The sequence below is a fragment of the Phocoena sinus genome, chromosome 14 (assembly GCF_008692025.1).
Source record: "Phocoena sinus isolate mPhoSin1 chromosome 14, mPhoSin1.pri, whole genome shotgun sequence".
Taxonomy (NCBI): domain Eukaryota; kingdom Metazoa; phylum Chordata; class Mammalia; order Artiodactyla; family Phocoenidae; genus Phocoena; species Phocoena sinus.
In genome coordinates this window covers 795,411-820,218 of record NC_045776.1, presented here as the reverse complement: position 1 = coordinate 820,218, position 24,808 = coordinate 795,411, and the positions used below count along the sequence as shown (strand labels likewise).

The window sequence follows — 24,808 nt, the reverse complement described above, 5'->3', positions numbered from 1 at the left end:
TAATTGAGTCTTTTTTCCCTGACTGAATGAGTAATGACTTCATCTGACCCTCCGCGAGGCTTGGAACTTAGGCCGTCTTTGTCACCGCAGAGGGCCCGGGCTTTGAAACATGCTCTACTTCCCTGGCTTAATTTTTCTTCATTTTAATCCAAAACCCTATTTTTCTCAATAATTCAAGCATAAACTATATAGTAGTTGAAGTAGCGGAAATTGCAAGGTATTTGTCCTGGTTCTGCCGGTTTTTAAATGGAGTTGATAAATCAGGCGCCATGGTCCTGGCCGCCGCTCTCACGGAGCCCAGTCCCGCTCCACCGGCGAAGCTTCCAGAACCGTTGGTGCGGTCCTTCCCGCTGCTCGTCCCGGCCCAGAGGTGGCGAGCCCGGACCGGCTGGCCCCATTGCCCACTCGCCCGGTCACTGCGCTGGAAGTGACCGCTAGGGGGGCAGGGCGCTTCCCGCAGAGCCTTGCAGACACGGCCGGCCTGGCCGGGAAGGGTCTCATCTGCGCACAAGCTGCGCACAGGAGACAGCGCATCTCTAGGACTTGCCTAAAGTCCCTGGGGTTCCGAGTCTGAAGAGCGCGCGCGACCAGAGGAGGCCGCGTGTCCCAGGCGAGGGGGCGGGGCCTGCCGGGGTGGTGGCTGTGGAGAGGAGGGGCCTGCTGAGGGGAGGGACTTAGTGGGGGCGGGGCCTTGTGGTGGGGTGGGGCCTGGAGGGGCGGGACCTCTGTGGGTGGTGGCTTGGAGGCGCAGACGCTGCAGAGCGGCCTCGCCCCTGGCCCCCGCTCCCACCTCCAGGGCCCTTGCAGGTGGGGACCCGTGGCTCCCAGACCACTGCGCAGACCCTGTAGTGTTGGCTTTGGTGTGGAGGTAGGGCGAGTGCGCTAGACAGACTTCCAGCGGTGTAGCTTCTGGGTCCCTGTTGTCATTCCCGTGGTTTCTGGAGCCTCTAAAGGCCGTGAGGTGTCAGCCAACAGCAGTAATGATGACGGGCAGCTCTAAGAAGTGACTTCCCCCATAAGCTTGGTTAGAGAAGATTTCTCTTCTATAGGGTATACTACTGGTGTTCGCCTTATACTTCCTACTAGATTGGCTGTTTCTTGAAGGGTAAAATCTCATAGTTGACTCATTTTTCATAACCATAGAGTTCAGCAAAAAATGTAGTAGGTATTTAAACTTGCTTGTATAATGAATGAGTTTTCTTCACTGCTGCACTTAACTGGGTTTTCTGACAAAGTTTTGTGCTTTCTTTGTAACTACAGGTTCTAACGTTCTCATGAGCCTTTGTGGCAAACCCTAATCAAAACCAGATATAAACTAAACAGTGAAGTGTGGAAAAGGCTAGCTTTTTATTGGCCAAAGACATGGTATTCAAAAGGCATTCCAAAATAAACTGGTATTAAGTAGGTTAGTAATTCTAAAAGTTTTAAATTTGAGAATAATAGTATAGTTTTGGTAATCATGTTTTCTTTTTTAATTTCTCTTTTTCAAAATCTGTACCAGATTCAGAAGAAACTCAGATGGCAGATGGATAACCTGATAGGATTCAGTCTTCTGCTAGTGTCATATAAATTACATATAAGCAGTTCTGTTAAGCACCTGCTGTGCCCTGGCCTGAGGGTGACCAGTAGTGACAGTGAGCTTTGCCACATTGTTTGGGCTTCTCCAGGCACCTCTGTTAGGAGATGGGTAACAGCAGTTTGCAGAGGAGGAGAGTGAGGCTTAAAGAGTGTAAGAACATTCCCCAAGGTCACACAGTTAGTAAGCAGAGATTCAAATCCAGGTTTTTAATAATAATAACAATGATAATAGTAATGACAATAGTAGTAGCATGCATGCAGGCTTGCTCTCTACCAGAAGCTGTGCTCCCTGTGCTGTGCGTCCTCTCTTTCCCCCCGGGTCCTGTCAGGAAGACATGTTACAGCCCATTTTACAGATGGGAAAACTGATGCTCAGCTTGCCCAAGGTTGTGCAGCCAGGTGGCAGAGCCAGACTAGCCTAAACACAGAGTCTTGAGGGATCTTAACTGCCGTACGGCGTCTCTTGTCCTCTTTGTGGCTCTAAAGCCCTTCTACAAAGCCTGGCGCCGCCCTCCCCGCTCCTCTCTCTGCCCCCCACGCTGCATTGCCCGGTAGTCTTTCAGCAATGACACTAAGCACGGAGCAGGACTTGGTGGAGGTGCTGGGCTTGAAATTGAAGCCACATGCTTCAGAAGAGCTGTGTTCTCTTCACTTGTAGAATGGATGGTGTCTGGGTATCTCGTTCTTACTGTCCCCAAGATCCCACACAGAACGCACACAAAAAAGGAACTAATTCTTATTGACATAATTTTCCCTCACGTTTTGCTCAGCTGGCAAATGACTCACAGGATGAATTGGAGTGTTGTGTGCCTTACTGGGAGGACCTAAAGTACAGGACTTCTGCAAATTAACAAGTTGTCATTGCAGGCTAACTACTCCACCTGTTGCTTTTCTTCTTAATTAAGAGAAGTTCTTTTCAGGGAGACTCTTGGCAGAGAGGGATGACAGACATACTGTCCTGTTCTGAAGAAAATCCTAAGTGATTCCCTGACGTGGCACGTGCAGAGGAAAAGGCGCGTGTGCTCCCGGAGAACTGGCCGGGCCGTCCGTGCGGCTCTCGTCCCGCATCCCCTTTTGTCCACTTGCTGGTCGTAACCTCATTATCTAGAGAAAGGATCTGAGTTTTTTGGGGTTGGGTACTCAGGACTCGTGTTTTCTCAGTAGACTCTTTCTGGAAATGCTCTGGGGACCATGGGTCACTTTCAGAAATTCTCCCTCAATCTCTAAAAGGCTTTTCAGAAAGAAGTGTGAGTGTCAGGAGAAGTTTACAGAAGAAAATGTAAAGTTAGTACATTTTTGTATTTCAGTATAATGAAAGCTAGTACAAAAGAAAATTTAAGAATGTGGTTCTGTCCTAACTCTTCATTTTCTTTCAGGTTGGTTTGCTGGACCTTGAGCTCAATCAGCTGACCAAAGCGCTGTTTTTGGCGTTGGTTGCCCTCTCAGTTGTCATGGTGACCTTGCAGGGATTCTCAGGTCCCTGGTACCGCAGTCTCTTCCGCTTTCTCCTGCTCTTCTCCTACATCATTCCCATAAGGTAGGTTTAAGAATGAAGAAAAACAGACGTCTGGTTTCACTGAATATGATGTTATTGAATGTATTGTTCTCAGTGTGAAAGAAATGATCCACCTAGAACGAAAGAGGGAACCCCACTGACCCTGCTGTGAACCCCACTGCCTGGTGTGAACTCCACTGCCTGGTGTGAACCCCACTGACCCTGCTGTGAACCCCACTGACCCTGGTATGAACTCCACTGACCATGGTGTGAACCCCACTGCCTGGTGTGAACCACACTGACCCTGGTGTGAACTCCACTGACCCTGGTGTGAACCCCACTGCCTGGTGTGAACCACACTGACCCTGGTGTGAACTCCACTGACCCTGGTGTGAACCCCACTGCCTGGTGTGAACCGCACTGACCCTGGTGTGAACCCCATTGACCCTGCTGTGAACCCCACTGCCTGGTGTGAACTGCACTGACCCTGGTGTGAACTCCACTGACCCTGGTGTGAACCCCACTGCCTGGTGAAGCCCACTGACCCTGGTGTGAACCCCATTGACCCTGCTGTGAACCCCACTGCCTGGTGTGAACCGCACTGACCCTGGTGTGAACTCCACTGACCCTGGTGTGAACCCCACTGCCTGGTGAAGCCCACTGACCCTGGTGTGAAGCCCACTGACCCTGGTGTGAACTCCACTGACCCTGGTGTGAATCCCACTGCCCGCTGGTGTGAACCCCACTGACCCTGGTGTGAACCCTACTGACCCTGGTGTGAACCCCACTGACCCTGGTGTGAACCCCATTGCCCACTGGTGTGAAGCCCACTGCCCCCCTGGTGTGAACCCCACTGACTCTGACGTGAACCCCCTGCCCACTGGTGTGAAGCCCACTGCCCGCTGGTGTGAACCCCACTGACCCTGGTGTGAATCTCATTGCCCCGTGGTGTGAACTCCACTTAGCCTGGTGTGAACCCCGCAGCCCCATGTGAACCCCACTGCGAGCCCCACCCAGTGCCAGCTCAGCCGGCCTCCTGGGGCTGAGTCTCAGGGTCAGCACTGCCCATCTTAGCTGTTAACCCAGTCCTTCCCGCATGTCCTTCTGCAGCTGCCAACAGACAGCTCCTATTCCCATATCTCTTAAGCACATCTTTTTTTCTTGGGAATTCCCAGGGTTTTTTCCTTTGCTTTCATTAATCTTGTTTTTCTTCGTTTCTGTTGCTTATATCAGTTCTGAAATGTTATGTGATGTCACCTCACTACTGTTTCTGTTGTATGATGCGAAAGGCCTTCTTGTTTCTGGGGCCCTTCTATCTTTAACTGATAGAAACCATTGAACAATATTCAACTTTTATTTTTTTAATATTTTATTTAATTCTCTTTATTTATTCTCTTTATTTTTTTAAATTCTCTTTAACTTCTTTCTTTAGTAAACTGACAATGTCAGTATGTATATCCTTTTTTTTTTTTAAGAGTTTCCTGTGCTATACAGCAGGTTCTCATTAGTTATCTGTTTTATACGTAGTATCAATAGTGTATATATGTCAATCCCAATCTCCCAGTTCATCCCACGTCCACTTCCCCCCTTGGTAACCTTAAGTTTGTTCTCTACATCTGTGTCTCTACTTCTGCTTTGCAAGTAAGTTTGTCTGTACCATTTTTCTAGATTCCACATATAAGTGATATTATACAATATTTGTTTTTCTCTTTCTGACTTACTTCACTCTGTATGCCAATCTCTAGGTCCATCCACATCTCTGAAAATGGCACTATTCCGTTCCTTTTTATGCCTGAGTAGTATTCCATTGTATATATGTACCACATCTTCTTTATCCATTCATCTGTCGATGGACGTTTAGATTGCTTCCACGTCCTGGCTATTGTAAACAGAGCTGCAGTGAACATCGGAGTGCATGCTTTGTATATCCTTTTAAAAAGTCTGATTATATGGGACTTCCCTGGCGGTCCAGTGGTTAATACTCTGCGCTTCCACTGCAGGGGGCACAGGTTTGATCCCTGGTCAGGGAACTCAGATCCCACGTGCCGCATGGTGTGGCCAAAAAAAAAAAGTCTGATTACAAAATGAGAAAGGTACAAGGCTTTCTGCAAATCTGGCTTGTTCTAGTTTTTCCATCAACAATTTTCTATTTAGGGTAACATATTCAGTCAAGCTTGGAGAGACTTACTAGACAGAATTATGACTGTACCTCTGTTTAGCTTCATAATATCTCATGCCTACTTCAGCACGATACTTTTCCTTGTTTTTCACAGTCTGAGGATGCAATTATACAGATTTAGCAGAGGGATGAAAACCATAAAACGTAAAAAGTATAGAGGGCACTGATTTAGGGGCCTAAGGCTTACATTTGACTCAACCAAGTTTGCTTTCCCATTGCAAAGTTTCCATTAAACTATGAGTAGCGATACTTTTAGTATTTATGAAATACGCTTCTGCATTTAATAAAGGATAGATTAAAAATTTTTTTTGTTTTGCAGAATACACAATTCTGAAAAGTAAAGTGCTTTTTCTTCTACTGACCTAACACTCTTGTTTTTTTTGAATTTTATTTTATTTATTTTTTTGTACAGCAGGTTCTTATTAGTCAGCAACTTTATACACATCAGTGTCTACATGTCAATCCCAATCGCCCAGTTCATCACACCACCACCACCACCGCCCGTCACTCCCCGCCTTGGTGTCCATATGTTTGTTCTCTACATCTGTCTGACCTAACACTCTTAAAAGGCTTTTCCAGCTTAAGGAAGAAAAGCTGTTTCATAGAAATTCTCTACAGAATTAAAGATGTTTGAGTCACCTGATCCAGTTTACTGTGTCTGTCAAGGAAAATAGTACAAGTCATAACTCCTGTAACTCTAAAATGAACGTATGTTCCGTAGATCGTTGTGTCACTGACAGCACAAAGCAAACGATCAGAACACTTTACAGGGCACGTCAGAGTCCCTCAGGCCAGCAGCTTGCAGTTACGTGTCTCTAATGATGATGTTCTTTGCGCGTACGCGTTAAAATGCTGCGTAACAGTCTAGTCGGTCAGAAGCAACCGTCTTGCCAGTGCTGGGTCAGGAAGGGTTTACCCACGTGAGGCGGATGTGGGCGGTACAAGCACGATGGTGTTCCACGAGGCGACAGCGCGTTCCTTCCGAGCAACACTTGAGAACCTCTTGCCAATAGGGTGTGTTTGTGTAAACGCTGATGTCGATGAGAGCTTGTGTGGCTTGGGAGGCAGTTTTCCTCTCATGTTCTGTAGGTCGGGCAGTCGGATCAGCGGGTGTGCAGGAGGCTTGCCAGGTTCCATTTGCTTGTAATTTTTGTGAAATTTTTGCATTGGTTTACATGAGTGAGATTGACTTATAGCTTTCCTTCTCACATCATTCTTTTGGTGTTTAGTGTCAAGATTATGCTATTCTCATAAAATATATTGATGAGTCTTCTCTAAAATATTTTTGTTTAAAATTGTAATTATTTATTCCTTGGACATATTTACATCAAAGGAGGCCATGTCAGCCTGAACTTTTTGTTGTGGAAAGATGTTTGACAGAGTTGATTTCTTTACTAGTTTAAATATATTTCTTAACTAGTTATAGTTTAAACAGTTAACTTTAAAGAGTTAGAAAAGCTGCTTTCAGGCTTTTAATTTCCTCTTGAGTCAGTTTTGGAAAAGTTACGGTTTTAAGGAAGTATGTCAACTGTACCTAAATATTCAAGTTTTTAAAAAAATTTAATTTATTTTTTGGGGGCTGCGTTGGGTCTTTGTTGCTGCAGGCTTTCTCTAGTTGTGGTGAGTAGAGGCTACTCTTCCTTGTGGTGCAAGGGCTTCTCATTGCGGTGGCTTCTCTTGTTGTGGAGCATGATCTCTAGGTGCATGGGCTTCAGTAGTTGTGGCACGTGGCTCAGTAGTTGTGGCACGTGGGCTGTAGAGTGCAGGCTCAGTAGTTGCAGGCATGGGCTTAGTTGCTCCGCGGTATGTGGGATCTTCTGGGACCAGGGCTCGAACCTGTGACCCCTGCATTGGCAGGCATATTCTTAACCACTGCGCCACCAGGGAACCCTCAAAGTTTTTAAATTAAATTTTGTTAATAGTGTTTTCTTGTTATCTCTTCTTATATGTAGGCTCTGTGATATTGATCTTCATTCTTGATACTTATTTCTGCCCTTTCTCTTTTTTTTCTTGATTAGTCTTCCAGTGGTTTGTCAACTTTAACAGTCTTAAGATTGAGTTTATTGATTTTCTATGCTATATAATATTTTTCTGTTTTATTAATGTTACCTTACCTTATTTCTTTCCTCCTACCTTCTTTGGTTTGTATTATTCTTACTTCTTCAGATAGATGCTTAATTCACTAGTTTTCACGGTTTTTCCCCTTTTTGAATATATGCAGTTGAGGCTATAAATTTCTCTGTAAGTACTACTTTGGCTGCATCCTAAAAGTTTTCATATGTATAGTGTTTTTGTTATTGTCAACTACAGAATATTTTTAAATCTCCACTGTGATTTCTTCTTTGACCCATAGTTATTACAAAGTTATTTCTTAGTTTACAACCATATTTGACTTTTCTAAGTATGTCTTTGTTCATATTTGACTTATTACATTGTTGTCAGAAAACATAACATTCATTATTTCAGATCTATGAAATATGTTGAGACTAGTTGCAGGGTGTTTAGTTTGGTTTTTGTAAACATTCGCTGTGTGCTTGAAAAGAACATGGAATCTGAATTGTTGGCTGCACTGTTTTATATGTCCGTTAGGTCAAGATTGTTCGTCTTGTTTTTCAGTTTCTGTGTACCCCTGCTTGATTTTGTTCTTTCTTTTCTAACAGTTACTGAGGATTGTGTTTAAACCTCTGATCGGTATTGTGAATTCATCTATTTTTCCTTGGAATTCTGTCTGTTTTTGGTATCATATATTTTGTGACTTTGGCATTGACTATATACAAATTTTTTTTTAACATCTTTATTAGAGTATAGTTGCTTTACAGTGTTGTGTTAGTTTCTGCTGTATAACAAAGTGAATTAGCTATATGTATACATATATCCCCATATCTCCTCCCTCTTGTATACAAATTTAAATTGCTATATATTTCTTCTGAATTAGGCATTTTCTCATTACAAAGGGACTTTCTTTATCTCCACTAAAGTTTTTTGCATTAAATTCTACTTTGTTTTATGTTAATATAGTAATGCCAGCTGGCTTTAATTTGCTTGGCATGTCTTTTTCCATCTTTGTACTTGCAACTTTTCTGTGTAATTGTATTTATATGTGTCTCATGTAAATAGCATAAAGTTTAATTTTTATCTACTCCCATAATTTTTGACTATTTAGTGCATACACAATTATTGTAATACTGTTATATTTTTAGTTTAAATCTATCATTTTATATTGTGCTTTTAATGTGACTTAACTATTCTATATTTTGTCTCCTTTCTTACCATTTTATTTATTATTTTTTATAATTCCACTTTTTTTCTAGTAGTTTGTAAGTTTTATAAGCAGTTTCTGTTCTTTTAGTATTTATCCTAGAAATTAAAAACATTCTTAATTTCTCAAAGTCTAAAGGTAATCATTTCCTTTGCATGTCACCTTAGAAGTGTTTAACTCCATTTACCCCTTCTGACTTAATCCATTTTTGTCATTTATTCTAATTGTAGTTATTCTTAAACTCCAAGATATTACTGGGTTTTTTTTGTTTTTTTAATTATTTATTTATTATTTATGGCTGTGTTGGGTCTTTGTTTCTGTGCAAGGGCTTTCTCCAGTTGTGGCGAGCGGGGGCCACTCTTCATCGTGGTGCACGGGCCTCTCACTGTCACGGCCTCTCATTGCGGAGCACAGGCTCCAGATGCACAGGCTCAGTAGTTGTGGCTCATGAGCCCAGTTGCTCAGCGGCATGTGGGATCCTCCCAGACCAGGGCTCAAACCCGTGTCCCCTGCATTGGCAGGCAGACTCTCAACCACTGCGCCACCAGGGAAGCCCAATATTACTGTTTTACACATTCCCTCTTTTAAAAAAAATTTTTTATTTATTTATTTATTTTGGTTGTGCTGGGTCTTAGTTGTGGCACTCAGGATCTTCGTTGCGGCATGAGAGATCTTTAGTTGCAACATGCAGACTTCTTAGTTGCAGCATGCAGACACCCAGTTTGCAGCATGCATGTGGGATCTGGTTCCCCGACCAGGGACCGAACCTGGAACCCCTGCATGGGGAGTGTGGAGTCTTAACCACTGGACCACCTGGGAAGTTCCTACAGATTCCCTCTTAATTTTGGTTTATCCATGTTTTGTTTTTCTTGTTGCATTTCACACCTTCCACATAGAATAATTTTTCTTCTGTCAGAAATTTATTTTTTTAGTTTTTGTTTAGTGCTGGTCTTTGTTGGGAACTCTCTAGATTTTTGCTTGGCTTTTCTTCTTGAAAAATAGCTTCACCTGTGTATAGATTTCTAAGTTGTCATGATTATTTTACTCTCTTTTGGCTTCCATGGCTGCTGTCTACTAGCTGTCATTTAAGTCTTACTCACCTGTGACCCTTCCAGCCTCTTTCAGATTTTCTCTCTGTTGTTGGTGTCCTGCTCTCTGATATAATATCTAGATGAATGTTTATTCTTGAATCTGTAGATAGGTTTCTTTCATTCATCCAAGAAAATTCTTAGTTTGTCTTTTTAAATACTGCCTTTGCCCTATTTTGTCACCTCTCTTTCAAGGTTGGTTAGATATCCACACTGTACCCTTTGTTTCTCCTGTTTTTACTTTTGTATTTCCCACCTTTTTGTCTCTGTGCTTTATTCTATTAATAAATAGTATTCCTAGTGCCCTGTCTTCCAAGTCACTAATTTCATCTTTGGCTGTGTCTAATCAGCTATTAAACCAATCAGTTTCTTAATTTCAGTTATTGGTATTTTTTTAGTTCTAAAAATTTTATTCAATTTCTATATCACATTGGCTGTTTCGTTTTTATATTTGCCTATTCTGTGCAAGCACTCTTCTAATTGTTCTTGTGTATCCAGGTGTTTTATAGTTTGTGTCTGTCACGTGTAATATCTGATGCCTTTCGCTGTTTTGTTCTTTTGTATTTTTTCCTCGTGGCTCTTGTTCATGGTATGTTGTTTGACTGGGTACTGTGTGGTGTTTGCTGTTGTGTTGTGCTGTGGTTTATTTGGGTTTTGTTTGTTTGTTTGCAATTATATTTAAAAAGCTAACTATAGGAATCATTTGAAATAAAAGATGAAAATATGTTTTTCCAACACAAATACCCTGCTTCTGAACTGTGTACTTGGAGGTACTGCCTGTCTTGGAACATCTTCATCCAAGTTCAAGGTTCACAGTTACCGAATTATTCAGGAAATGTGAGCCTGGCTCCATCTCCACATGTAGGTGCCTTGGCCCAGGTTCTCTCTAAGTTTGAGAGTTAGCCCTTCATGGCCCCACCCGTCATGGGAAGGAGGCCCTCTTGTTGGACCTCCGCCTTTTGATGTTCCTGGTCTTTACTTTTGCTCCTTGCACAGGTGGACTATGGAAGAGCAAGTCCAAACTCCTGGGGAGGGCGTGTACTCTCAGGGCAAAGGAGATTGTATGGTCGTCCCTGACCTCTCTGGTAGCTGATTTGGATTTAGTCCAGAAATTTCTCACTATCTACTCAGTTCTTTACTTCTTTTAAGAATTTTTTAAAAAAATTATACAGTATTTCTTATTGTTTTCAGTGGGAACATTGATTCAAATAAAATACCTCCCATTACCCTAGGTCACAGAACTTTTTTGCAATTTTTCTTTGTTTTTGACTGTGCTCTGCAGCTTGTGGGATCTTAGTTCCCCACCCAGGGATTGAACCCAGGCCATGGCAGTGAAAGCGCCAAGTCCTAACCACTGGACCACTAGGGAATTCCCTGCAATTTTTGTGTAAAGGAAGTTATACAAATTTGATTAACTTCCATGGCAGTACTTCCTAACCTAAAATTTTGAGGTCTCAAATATGATAAACCTTATTCTTGAGAATGCACCAAGCTTTCTTTTAACAACAAGATACAACTATATCATAGAAAACCTGGGAAATGAAGGCTTTTAAAAAAACATCACTTGGATAAACGAACTATAGCATATCTATACAATGAATACTATCCATCAATAAAAAGGAATAAACTGTTGATCCATATGATAACTTGGACATAACGTTCTTGAAGTTACAAAAGTGTAATGGTGGAGAATAAATCACTGGTTGCCATGGGTAGGGCTGGGACAGGTGTGACTCGAGGGGGAGGGGTAGGAGGATCCTTGCTATGATGGAAACGTCTGTGTCCTGGGGGAGACGGGTGGACAGGGTGGTGATGGGAGTCTCTCCGTGAGACACAGAGCAGAGAGTGTGTGTAAAGCTGGCAGAGCTTGGATCAAGTCTGCATTTGAGTTAACCGTATTGTCGCTTCGGGTCTGTGTTTGGGTAACATGCAGTGGTCGTGCAACATGTTACCTTCAGGGGAAGCAAGTGAAGAGCACACGGGACTCTCTGTCCTGTTGGCCACTTCTTGTGAGTCTAAACTATTTCAAAGTTAGAAGTCATTAAAAAGCACCCTTGATCTAGGAGAGTGAGTATCTGTCTTAGAGGCAGACTGCAGGCTCTTGAATCAGGGGGTGTGAGCCTGCTTTCTTGCGTTGATGCCATGACAGCTCTGGCCGCGGGCAGGTCTCCCAGCCTCTGCACCCCAAGCGTTCTCACCGGTTTCTCCATGGGGCGAAATTGTGTATAAAGCAGCGCGCCAGGAGCGTGACTCTGCTCTTGGTGCCTTTGTCCTTCTGGCTCTTCTTACACTCAGCTTCTTGTATCAATTGGTGTTGGCCTTTAATAGAATGCTGAGTACCTCTTTCGTCTTATCAAATACATTTACTACCTCATTTGCCTTTTAACTAGACTATGGTGTTTCTTCATGAAAGAGCTACTGATGCAGTTTTTAGATGATGTGAGTGTAAGGCAAAGGGGGATAACCGACGTGCCAAACAGCCCCTGGGGAAGGACGGCCGCTGCTGTCTGGGTGTGGCTGGAACAGGGAGCCCGGCGTGCCCTCGGGCTCTTGCCGCGCCTGTGGACCCTGCTTCCCTCTGGCCAGCGCCCTTCTCACCTGGCTACACATATGGCGTTGGAGGCCTCGGGCTCACGTTCTGCTTGCTTAAATTACACTCGTGAAAAGCGAGTACTTCTCTCCAATCCGTTGAGGCAAACTCCCGAGAGGGGCACCAGCCTCCCGGTGCCACTGCTTGCCTGCAGGCAGTGTGGACTGTCCAGGCCCAGCACGGGGGTGGCCGTACCCACTGGCCATGCAGGGCAGGCTCTGAGAGCGCGGGGCCGCCTCCTGCCAGCCCCGGGGCCCCGCTGCGTGGGTTCGCCGTGGGCAGTGTTCCCTTCGGGACGAGAGCCGAGCTGAGCTGAGCTTCTGCAGCCGGGGAGGCTCGTGACTTTCTGCCCCCGCCTTTCCCTCCATCAACTTCGTTATTAAGATTCTGCTGGATCTGGCATGTTTGCCCTGTTTCCTTTTGCTATTCCTTCATCCTTTGACTTTTGGAGACATTTTAAGGTGTATCTGTTAAATTGCTTGTAATTAGTATATTGATTTATTTGTTTAGAAACTGAGAGACGTGCTATTTTTAATAGGAATATTTACTCTTTCACATAATTGACACAGACTATTTGGCCTCACTTCTGCTGTGGGTATTTGTACTGTTGCTACACAGATGTTTTACATGCACGTGTGCACATACAGCCCTGCAAGCCCCCCCCGCCCCCGCTCCAAATGCGGCCTGAAACCGCTGGGAGAATCCTGAATTCCTCTGTCTCCATTCACCCCAAGATTTGACCCTCTGATCAGTATTTGGTTGTTGTGGGACCTGAGAAGATGGACTGATTCTCCCTGAAGAACCTTCTGGGTTTGTGCCCGTCCTCCTGACGTGGGAGACGCGCTCTCAGAACTGCAGGACCCGTGCTTACCAAGCCCACGGCCTGTGCCACCTCCAGGCTTTCTTTGGTTCCGTCCACCTTGAACACTGAGGCTCAATTTATTTTTTGAAACACTACTTTATTTTGAATCCCCAGTCCACCCACGCCCACTCCAAAACTTGATAATGTGGTTTAGAATTTTGCTTCTACCAGTTTCAACTACCTTCCATACTTAACTAGATTTTCTGTTCCTTGGGACCCAAGACTACATTTTGTTTATCCTCTTGTGTGTTGCAGTGGATACAAATCACAGGGGCAGTTAGCCTATTGGGGGGAATATCCGATCCGCCAGTGGCGGAACGTCCATGTCTTCTGAGCCCCGGAGCCTGGCTGACCCCCTGCCTTCCTAGGTGGCACCCACGTGCTGCCCACCCCCATGCTTTCCATTTCAGCTCTGCCTTTTCTGTGAAACCTTCTCTGGCTGTTCAGGGCCAGTGATCATCTGCTCCACCAGCATGACTCTCAGTCACCCGCTTTGATGCGCTATTGCTGACACGTGGCATTTTCCAGGTGCTGTTACCAAGGCTCCGAAGGGTCAAGTCATCAGCCCAGATCATGGAACTAGTACATTTGGGAATTAGGAATCCATACAAGTCATATGTAACATCATTCCTGTAAAATTCCATTAACCCATGCTTCCCCCCAGTGCGGCAGCTTCAGGGGAATTTAAGGGGGTTGATGTGACAGGAGTGGACTATCTGGAAAAAGGAACCTAGAATCACTTCCAGTTTCTGGCTTGGGTGACGGGTAGCTCACACCATTCACTGGTGGGAGAAGTGTCTCCTCCTCCTTGAGCAAGAATAAATTTGCTCTTATTTTGTTTGGCACAGGACGGGGAGGAAGTGGGAAAACTAGCCTCCATCGTGCATATATTCATTTAAAGGTATTTGTGGTAAATCTGAGGTCAGATACCCTGTAGGCAGTAGAGTATGCAGTCTGAAGCCCGGGAGAAAGGGTCAAACCAGTAACAGAATATTACCTTCCCAGTGCGTGGCCGTGGGTGAATTCACCTAGTGAAAACATTTTGGAACCATCCCTTGCCATCGGTGGTGTCATGAAAATTTTAAAGAATCACAGAATGAAAAATTTGGGGGGGAAATTCAGATAAAATAGCATCTGTGCTTTTTCCTTTAAATGACAATTTACAGGAAAAGGTTTTGATTACTTTAGATAAAACTTGTCATTTAAATGACTTTTCTTTTGCTCAGATTAGGATCCAAACATACGTCTCACTTCAGAGGAAAGCGTTTGAATTATTTCAGGTAGATTCACTCCCTGTGGAGCCTGGTGTGAGCTGGGGCTGTTTCACCTGGTTCTGATAAATGCTGCAGGTTTAATTGTAACCAATTAAGTTGAAATGTAGCAGGCCTCATGGGGCGCCAGTGGGGTCGCACCGCATGTTTTAGCAAAGTACACCTCACTTACTCAGGGTCCAGGTTACCTCCTCAGACACTTTTGTAGCTGTAAGATGAGACTGTTTGGAAAAGGAAGTGCCACCATTAAGATGATCTTATGTTCTAAAATTAACCTTGTGCTTTCTTCCTGTAGTGTAAAGCAGGTTCATACATGTTCCTCTCGGTGACACCCCTGAACACCCTGGCCCATAAAGATGGTTTATTTCATTTTTCTTATTTTATAACAGTAGAGGTCACAAGTGCCTCTGGTTCAGCTGACCATCTAAACTTGCAATGACTTTTCCACTTATTTGGAGTAGGTCTCTAGATAATTTCACAGTTGTTAAATTAGCAACATAATTTAGCTTAAATATATATATGGTATCTATTACCTTATAATCTGTTACTGTAATACTCAAAATAGTAGGCTTAACATATATTTTTTTTGTTCACAAATCATGTAACTATAAAGTACTAGTCGAATAGAGGTCTGGGTTTTTAAATTCCATAAAATTAGAACATTACTAAAAAGTAAGTTAAATATGGTGATGATAATTACTCTGTCAACCTGGTGTTTGAAGTTTGAGCTAGAAACTTTTTGCATTAAAAAGCAAATTATTGTACTAACTTTTTTTTTTTTTTTTTTTTTTTTGCGGTACGCGGGCCTCTCACTGCTGTGGCCTCTCCCGTTGCGGAGCACAGGCTCCAGACGCACAGGCTCAGCGGCCATGGCTCACGGGCCCAGCCGCTCCGCGGCATGTGGGATCTTCCCAGACCGGGACACGAACCCGCGTTCCCTGCATCGGCAGGCGGACTCTCGACCATTGCGCCACCAGGGAAGCCCTGTACTAACATTTGATCAAGATGTACCGTGTGAATCAGAGTAAACTTAAGCTCTACTTCCTACCTGTATGGTATTATTGTCCTAGTTGAAGGTATTTTTCCTTTTAATAGTTTTTCACTTGTAAACCATGAACTTGCGTTCTGCAGTAGTTCTGCTTTATTTTTCTGAACGTGAAGGTTATCTCCATTCCCTTTTTCACTAGTAACTACTGCTTTATACATTCCTTGAGGGGATTTAGGTTTGTAGTCAACCTAAACTAGTCCAGTGGTATTGATTTGTGATGTAGTATTTCATGAAGTATTACATTCTTACAGTTCTGTATAGCAGTGGTTGTATTGGTAAACCCTCTCTGGCCCGGATCTCAGGAGCACGACCTGGAGGAACCTGAGAGATGCTCCTTTGGTTCCCGCTCAGCCCTGTGCCCAGTGCAGACTGCAGGCTCTTGAGAAAGGCCCGTCCGGCTACAGATAGGAACCCACTTGCCTTGAGATCCCTGAGGCAGGCTGATGTCTTCAAAAGTAATTCGACCAAAAGCTGCAAGGAGACCACAGCACACAGAGAAGAGCCCTGTCTTCCCGACTCCAAGGAGCCAGCTGGGCCGTCTTTACAGGGGTCACATGCCCCGCCCAGGCCTTGCCCCTGCTCTGTGCCCACCAGGCTCCTGCTCGTTCGTTGGCCATCTGGCCTGCGTGTTACCAAGTGACTCTGACTCTCACTTTATCCCCTGACTCCTGGAGACTCTGTCTTATGACCACACCCAAATCACAGATAAGTCCCTGTAAAATCCTTCTTTTTTTTCCTTAAATTTATTTATTTTTATTTTTTATTTATTTTCTTAATTTTTGGCTGCATTGGGTCTTCGTTGCTGCACACGGGCTTTCTCTAGTTGTAGTGAGCGGGGGCTACTCTTCGTTGAGGTGCACGGGCTTCTCATTGCCGTGGCTTCTCTTGTTGCAGAGCACAGGCTCTAGGCCTGTGGGCTTCAGTAGTTGTGGCTCATGGGCTCAGTAGTTGTGGCTCGCAGGCTCTAGAGCACAGGCTCAGTAGTTGTGGCGCATGGGCTTAGTTGCTCCGCGACACGTGGGATCTTCCCAAACCAGGGTTCGAACTCATGTCCCCTGCATTGGCAGGCGGATTCTTAACCACTGCGCCACCAGAGAAGTCCTGTAAAATCCTTCTTTTTCTTCTTCCAACCTTCCTAGCACCCTGAACTCTTCCTGGGCGGCTGCTACTTAGTGCCTATTGGCAGGACACTCCCCAGTACTTTGCCAGCCTTTCCTCCTGGCTGGCCGCCCTTCCGGGCGCCTCCCTACAGCTGATGGGAGACCCCTGGGGCTCACACAAGCCAGGTGCTCTGTGCAGGCGATGGCACGTCCTGGACCAGTGCCCCTGGGGCAGGGGAGGCCCGGGGACTGCGGTGCTCTCCTCGCAGGTCACCTTGCGCAGGCCGTGTCCTCACCCTCCTAGCAGGGTTCGGAAGAGCCGAGAGCTAGTGAGGGGCTGCTTTACAAGGTCTGTGTCGCTGTCAGTTAGAGATTTTCTTTCTGACCAGTACAGGTCTTATAATCTGTAAGATGTGAAGGTTATGGACAAATGAATTGTGATTCTTTTATCTGAATTTCTCTGACTCGCCTGCAGGCTTTCTTCGCTGACTGATGACTGACTCCTGGAGATCGCCTTCCAAGTGTGCATTTATTAATAGGCAGGTCGCAGGGTTGGACACAAGCAGCTTCACCACATGGAGTTGGTCCGTCCTGTCTGCTGCTTTCCTGGTAGAATTAAGTCAGGTGCAGACTTCCCGGTAGAACTTGAAGCCTATCTTAGTGGTCTTAGGTCTGATTGTTAATGAGGACGAACGAGGCCCGGCTGGTGATGTACAAAGGTATAATTCCTCTGTCCTTGTTCTACCTGGTGATAGTCTGGGCCTGAGTGACTCCTTGCTGACTAAAGGGCTTCACCAGCCTGCCTCGGAGGCATGCAGAAGGGCTGCCGCTCACCCACCCACGTTTTCGTGTCCTACCTGCCGTAAAAGTAGCCGCCACCCACGCCCAGCGTCCTGCCTTGAGGGACAGTGGCGCCCGCACCCCTGCGCCAGGTGTTTGGTTCCTTTACTGTGATTGGGTATTTTCTTTACTGGCTCTCCAAATTCTAGCCTCTTGAAGAAATGAAATTTTCTTACCTCTAAATCTAGGCCCTGTTTTCACCGTTGCTAAGGGACCTCTTATTTGTTGGTGGTTCTTACTTTTCGCCGAAACCCCGGGAGCCCTTCCCGGTTCATGGGCTGCTTCTGTGCTGGCTTCTTCCTGGGGGTATCTCAGCGTTAGCTTGAGCCGTGGCACATTTCCCCGTGCCAGCCCCTGTCGTTTCAGTGCAGTATTGTTCCACGTCCCTGGGTGTCTGCCTGCCTACGTGCACACTCCTGGATGTCTTGGATTTCCTGGTTTTCGTCGCCAGATTTCACTCTTTTTGCCACACTTATGGTTTGCATTTCATGCCTGTGCATTCTTTTAATCGAATGAAATAAAAATCTTGTGAATAAAAATATTCTGTGTAAAAAAAATTAGACACAGCTGAACATTTTTGACACACCTGGTATATATAGAGAGCTGCTCTGGGAACAGCTAGCAAGCAGCCCTCCCCGCAGTGGTACGTTCTTAGCGCATGTCCTTACAGGGGGCTCTTCAGAATTCCAGGCTTGGAAGGTCTCTATTCTAGTCCTGTGCTTTCAGGCAGGATTGCAACAAAACTGTCCAAGGTAGGATGGACCACCATTTGTTTTAAGTTGCAATCTTACTATACAATTGTAACTTATGAAGTTTCTAAGGTAAGTAAAAGGTCCGGAGTCTAGTGGCAAATGCCCTTGTGTTTGCCATAGATTTAACATGTTCAGTCTTTGTTCAGATCCTTTTTCTTTTTAAGAAGGTAGATGTCATAAAGTCATGGACCTTCCCTCTCTCTGCTCCTGCCTTCCCCAGAGGTGATTTTTCTCCCGAAATTGGGGTGGGTCCTTTCTGTTCATGTTTTTATGGCCTTGGTGCATATACGGTGGGACCCGCGAACATTATAAAGTTTTGTGTATTTTTAAAACATTCATAAATATGATTGTATTAAGTGTATTTGTACCTCGGTTTGCTATTGCCCCAATTTTAACTATACTGTTGCTGGGCGGCTTGGATGCTTTCATGATCAGTGCCGCACGGGTGGCATCCTGGTACGTGCTGCTGGGCGCACGTCGGGGCTTCTCCTGTGGGCCGATGGCTGGAAGAGGCGCGGCCGGGAGCACTCCGGCTGGTCTTCATTTCACTGCGTGCCGCCAAGTCCTCTCTAAGTGGTTCCACTGTTACACTTCTCCTTGCAGTTCATTAAAATACTTGTTCCCCACATCCTCACTAATGTTTGCTGTTGTCAAGCTCTTCTGTTTTGTTTCACAGTTCTCTAATATCCTAAATATTCTGAACTCGTGTTTAGAATAACTTTGTGGTTATCCACGAAGATGATGGTGTGTGGTAGAGGCATCAAAGGAAAGAGGCTTTTATTCGGGCCCTTGCTGGTTGGAAGCAGAAAAGGGATGAGCAGTCTGGAGCCCCACACGGGACCCCGATGGACTGTCCACAGAACAATGTCTGCCCCCCCGTGGGAGATGGTGGTATCGCGAGGGTGTCCAGGGAACAGGTTTCAGACGTGGGGAGTTTGTGTATGTGGAATTTGGGTTTTGGAGAAAGAGTCACGGGGAAAAGTTGGGTCAGAGAGTAACACATAGACGTCTAAGGTGACGGGAGTGTGTGGGGAGACGCGAGGGGGACAGGCGTGTGCAGCACGACTCTGGATGCGGGCTGCCGGGGAATGCCAGTCGCGGTCTGGATGGCTCCATGGGCTCCGCAGAAGGCTTGTCCCAGGGGTGCTGAGGCCAGAGGGCAGCGGACCCTGCACAGGGCAGAGCAGTCCTCGGGGGGAGCATCTCAGCCGGTGTCCTGCAGGCCCTCCGCCTGGACCACCTGCCCGCGTCCTTCACAACGGGGCTGCTTAAAAATGGGTCAAGGAGAAAAACGAATTTCGACAAATCATACACATATGTGTTTACATTACATTTTACATGAATTCATAGAAATGTATGTTCATTCAGCAGTCTGTTAATGTAGAGCTCTGGCCCTTTTTTTAAGTATGTTTTGAAAATCTACGTTTTCCTCATACAAAGAGGTATTCGTAGTGCATGGTTTATAATTTCCACTTTGGATTTCCTTACGGCGGAGGGAAAATGATTTTACAGATCTGTCTGGTGAGAATTTTCCCGAAGATTTAAGTTCCATGTTTTTTGTCTCACCCACACCTTATTAAAAATATTTTTTAAAACAACTCATCACTATCCAATCTTTCAAAACCATTCCATTTCACTGAAGTGGAAAAACATCTCTTGATTTCTGTTAATAATCCCATTTCATCAAATTACATAACATCAGTGTGTACACCTGGCACGGGTGGGCCACAGCAGCTCTTGGTCGGTGGCAGGAGACGGTCAGTGTTGTGTCGGAGGGCAGCTTACAGGTACTGGTGCCGTGGACATCAGTCACCCCAGCAGAACGGTGCATGCCAGGCGGGTGCGGGACGGTCCACCGTAGGCGTAATTCGGGCCGTGGCTCAGCCGGCTCGGGGGTCGTGGCTCTGACCCTGAAGTCCAGGCTCCGCGAGGCGGGCTGGCCCCGCCCCCCACTCTCAGCCTTTCTGGTCCTCTGGTCTCAGGGCCTGGCCCAGGGGCTCGCGCGCTCAGAGGGCCTTCCGCCTGCCCGGTCCTCCCCGCGGAGCCTGTTCCTCTCCTGCAGGGCGCTCATCACACTGCGGACGCTTCTTTGCTTTTGTAAAATGACGGGCCAGATATCCAGACCCATTTCAGATGTTGATTCCCAGGAAGGCCGGCGACTTCCTTCCACATGGTGCTCTCCCCTTTGAGCCTGGATGGGGAGCTGCGCTGCGTCCACCTTTCCCAGGTCCGGCCGCCGTCGCAAACCGGGCTGGAGGGCCGAGTAGGGGCATCTGGTTCACCGGCATCTGCCGACACGCTCTGGGCGTGGGAAAAGACACCTGTTGACTCAAATGTCAACATGTTCATTTATCTTAAAGTCTGAAATCCAATATGATCTGTTTATTCCATGTAAATTAAAGACAGTGCATTTAAGTAAATAAATTTATATGGAAAACCTGGACGTGAGGTGTTGGATCACACTAATGACTGCGATGGGTTTTCTTTGGCAGTTTGCGTGTGAACCTGGACATGGGCAAAGCCGCCTACGGGTGGATGATTATGAAAGATGAGAATATTCCCGGCACAGTGGTCCGGACCAGCACCATCCCGGAGGAGCTGGGGCGCCTGGTGTACCTGCTGACCGACAAGACAGGTACCTCTGTGCGCGCGTTCACCTCTGGAGGCATCTAGTGGCGGGGGGATCCTGGCGTGTCTGTGCCCACACACGTTTATGGTGTGTGTGTGTGTGTGTGTGTGTGTGTGTGTGTGTGCGCGCGCGTGTGTGCGTGCACCTGCACGTGTTTGAGAAGCAGAGTATTGAATTCATGGTTAGAATTCCCCAGACTCGGGACTTCTCTAGTGGCACAGTGGATAGGAATCTGCCTGCCAACGCAAGGCACACGGGTTCAAGCCCTGGTCCGGGAAGATCCCACATGCCACGGAGCAACTAAGCCCATGCGCCACAATTACTGAGCCTGCACTCTACAGCCTGCGAGCCACAACTACTGAGCCTGCGTGCCACAACTACTGAAGTCCACGGGTCTAGAGCCCACGAGCCACAACTACTGAGCCTGCGTGCCACAACTGCTGAAGCTTGCACGCCTAGAGCCCGTGCTCTGCAACAAGAGAAGCCACCGCAATGAGAAGCCCTCACACCGCAACGAAGAGTAGCCCCTGCTTGCCGCAACTAGAGAAAGCCTGTGCGCAGCAACGAAGACCCAAAAATAAATTAATTAAATTAAATAAAAGAAACTCCCCAGACTCAGCCCTTGAAACTGGCCTCCAGCTAATCTTCATCTTCTAACATAAGAGTATCATCAGAATTAGCAAAATGTGACATTCTTACAGATTTAAAAGACATATTTCTGTATTTTGAACTTTCTACAGCCTTACAGTTTTGTTTTAAGTACCTGTATTAACACCTCTCTATTGGCTTCTTAAGAGCAAAAAGGGCTTGTTTATTATAGAATGATAATTATGAGCTATTAGAAGAAAATAATAAGATATGTGAATTTGGTATTTTAACAGTGACATTCTCCTAAAGAGCTGCACCACAAATGATTTATCCCACCCTAAGTTTGCATGCTCCAAATTCTCTTTGTCCTTATTTCATTTTTTTCTTTCTTTCATCAGAGGATTCTTGTCAATCCATAACATACTAAGTAAAAGACAAAATGAATCCAGAACTATAACAAGAGCCATATCTAAGGGTTAAAATCCCTTTTTGATTTGTTGATTCATGGTGTAAATTCCTAGTAATTCTTAGTGAACCAGAAATAAAAGAATATTTATATAAACGGTAAAGAAAATATGTCTTGAATAAAATTAAAAACTTTATTTTTAATAAAATATTAGCAGAGTTCTCACTATAGTCAGGAAGAAGAAAGACTAATCTGTACCATGCTTTGATTTAACATTTATTACTCCAGCCACTGCTGTGAGACAGGAAATAGAAGGTCCACAACCAAAAGAAGAAACATATTTACAGATATAATGATCAACCAAGGAAATGAACTGCTAAAAATGAGAAATCAGTAAAGTGGCAGCTTACAAATTAAAATAACAATAGCAGTAAAAATAGCTCCCTTATGTGTAGAATAGACTGAAGAAGAAAGGTCCCATTCACGGTAGCTCAAGTACATGTAAAACATGTGGGCATAAACTTGGGGATGAAGAAAGTGACCAGACCTGACCGAGAAACGTAAAAGACTGGCATTAGTGGAGAGGTGTACCGTGTCCCGAATGTGAAAATTCAGTATTCTATAGCAGCCAGCCTTCATAAGGAATTTGTAAGTTTACTGCAGTTCAGTCAAAATCCAGTTGTTGGATCGTATTTGGTTTTCATTAGGACTTGTCTTGGTGGGACATTGAGGAATTGACCCGTAAGGTAATGCTCCATAAATCAAAATAACTCAGAAATAACAACTTGAGGGTCTCAGGGTCAAGAAGTTAGACAGAAGGCTTCCCTGGTGGCACAATGGTTGAGAGTCCGCCTGACGATGCAGGGGACACGGGTTTGTGCCCCGGTCCGGGAAGATCCCCCATGCCGCGGAGAGGCTGGGCCCGTGAGCCATGGCCGCTGAGCCTGCGCGTCTGGAGTCTGTGCTCCACAACGGGAGAGGCCACAACAGTGAGAGGCCCGCATACCGCAAAAAAAAAAAACAAAAAAGAAGGTAGACAGAGAAAATGCCTTCCCAACTCACTGCACGGATGGGAAAAACTTTAAAGGATAAGTCTTTAACGATACTAGAAATCAAGCAAAAGTGCCATTAGATGATCCAGAAATTGGAATTCGTTTGATGGAGAAGCAGGAACGCAGCAAACCCAAACTCAAAATGGCTTATGAAGAGATCCTACAGAAATGTACGAAAATGTCTCCAGAACAGAGTCCTGGGGAGATACTAAATTCATAGCCAACTTGGATCTGCAGCGAGATACAGGGAGTCATGAGGCTGCCCATCATCAAGAGAGGACCGCCCTGAGCCCGTGGCTACAGCACCAGGCAGCCTGGCCTCTATTGATACATACAGTCAGAAACCAGGAGCCACCAAGATGAGATCAAAGTCCAATTCAACCAGGCGAACTGTTCCCAAAGAAAACAAATTCAATGGTTTTTTTACACAGACACCAAGAAGAACCATCAGGAAAATCTCTAGAATTGTAAGAGTTCAATTACATACATCAACTCAGTATTCAAAGTTAAACTGTATTTCTCTGTACCAGCAACAATTGGGACACTTAATTCTAGAAATGCCAATTAGAATAGCAACAAAAAAGTATAAAGTAATTAGAAATAAATTTTAACAAGAAATGGGTAAGAACCATGCGGATGTATGTTTTTAAATTTTAAAAGACCTTTTACAGAGACCTAATTCAATGGGTGGACACCCTGTTCTCGTGAGTAGGACACCTTAATGCAATGAACGTGTCATTCCTCCTGCATTAAAAATCTGACGTGTCTGCAAGTACAGGACGAATGGGGAAGTCCTACTCACTGTTGGTGGGAGCGGCACGTGGCACACTGCCCTGTAAAGCGGGTCTTGCGCATTTCGGCCCAGCGTCTGTTCCCTAAAGAAGCATCTGCACCAGGAGATGTACCAGGATGTTCACAGCGATGTTCTGGCCACAAGAACAAACGGTCCGGATGTGACACAGAGAAAGTCACCACCAGGACAACGGCACACTGTGGCATGTCCTTACAAGAACACACAGCAGTGACACGGAGTGCAGGCGTTTACCTCCGCATGGACGGGCGCCACGGGGAAACGCTGAGCAGGGGAAGGGTTGGGGGCAGGGATGCCGGATGCAGCCCTGGGCTCATCCTCGGGCCTGGGCCCCACCAGCTGCCTTTCCTACCACCTTCCAGAGGCCTCCTGCGGGCACCTCCTGCACCATTCCTGAGCTTGTGGTCGTGCTTATCCGGGGGAAGCAGGTCTGGTCTGGACCAGAAGTCCTCTTGTGGACATTTTAAATCTGCCTGTAATGGTCCTAGAGTGATATTGACCTATTATTTCATCTTAATTTACAAACAGAAAGCACACGCCTGAGAACACACAGTAAACTCAAGGCTCTGTGTCTCTGGCTGTTTGATATCAGTAAGTAAAGGTTTTGTGACATTATTTGTCCTTAAAAGGCTAACTTCTATTTTGCATTTTAAACAATAATGGGTTTATTGTTCTGTAGCTCCTCCATTTTTCTTTGTTGAATTGGAGTTACTTTCAGGGTAAGGATAAGTGGTTTTTGCCCAGAGTCATAAAGACAAAGTCTCATTTTTCCCACATTTCACTCTGCTGCTTTTAAAAGGCAAGAACATCGCTTCTTAAGGTTTTAGCTTAATAAATAATCTTGGTTCCTGAGATTTTTTTTAAATCACAGAAAAGTTATATAAAATTTGTTAGAGAAAATATTTTGTATTTCATTTTCTAAAAGGCCTTTTTATGCTAGAAGTCATCTGTTCTGACGTTGAAGCCGTGCAGAGGTTTTTTTGAATTTTTTGGTCTAGAATTTTTTTCAGGCCCTTTTCAGTAATCCCAAGGTGAACGCCATCTGTGGAGCACCTCCTGTCGGTGTCAGAGGCAGGGGAGGAAGGCAGTCTGCAAACATCTCAGTGGCCCAAGCGTCAGCTGAGAAGGTTAGGAATGAGCTGTTGGCAGGAGCCTTCCGTGGCTCCCGAAACTGTGAGGTGGTCCTTCGTGTGGCTGTAAATTGGGTTTGTGCTTCATCGATAAGCTTTCTGACGAGAAGCGTCCATCACAGTGTCTCTT

General features: G+C 45.4%; 1 protein-coding gene across 8 annotated transcripts in view; it reads left to right on the top strand.

Moving 5' to 3' along the window:
* ATP9B (ATPase phospholipid transporting 9B (putative)) overlaps nucleotides 1-24,808 on the top strand; it is a 217,153-nt gene that overhangs the window by 136,738 nt on the left and 55,607 nt on the right. For all 8 annotated transcript variants that reach the window (XM_032654355.1, XM_032654351.1, XM_032654354.1 and 5 more), the window contains 2 exons: nucleotides 2,955-3,115; nucleotides 20,555-20,697. In XM_032654355.1, the coding sequence (XP_032510246.1) occupies nucleotides 2,955-3,115; nucleotides 20,555-20,697 (304 nt within the window). The remainder of the gene's footprint in view (nucleotides 1-2,954; nucleotides 3,116-20,554; nucleotides 20,698-24,808) is intronic.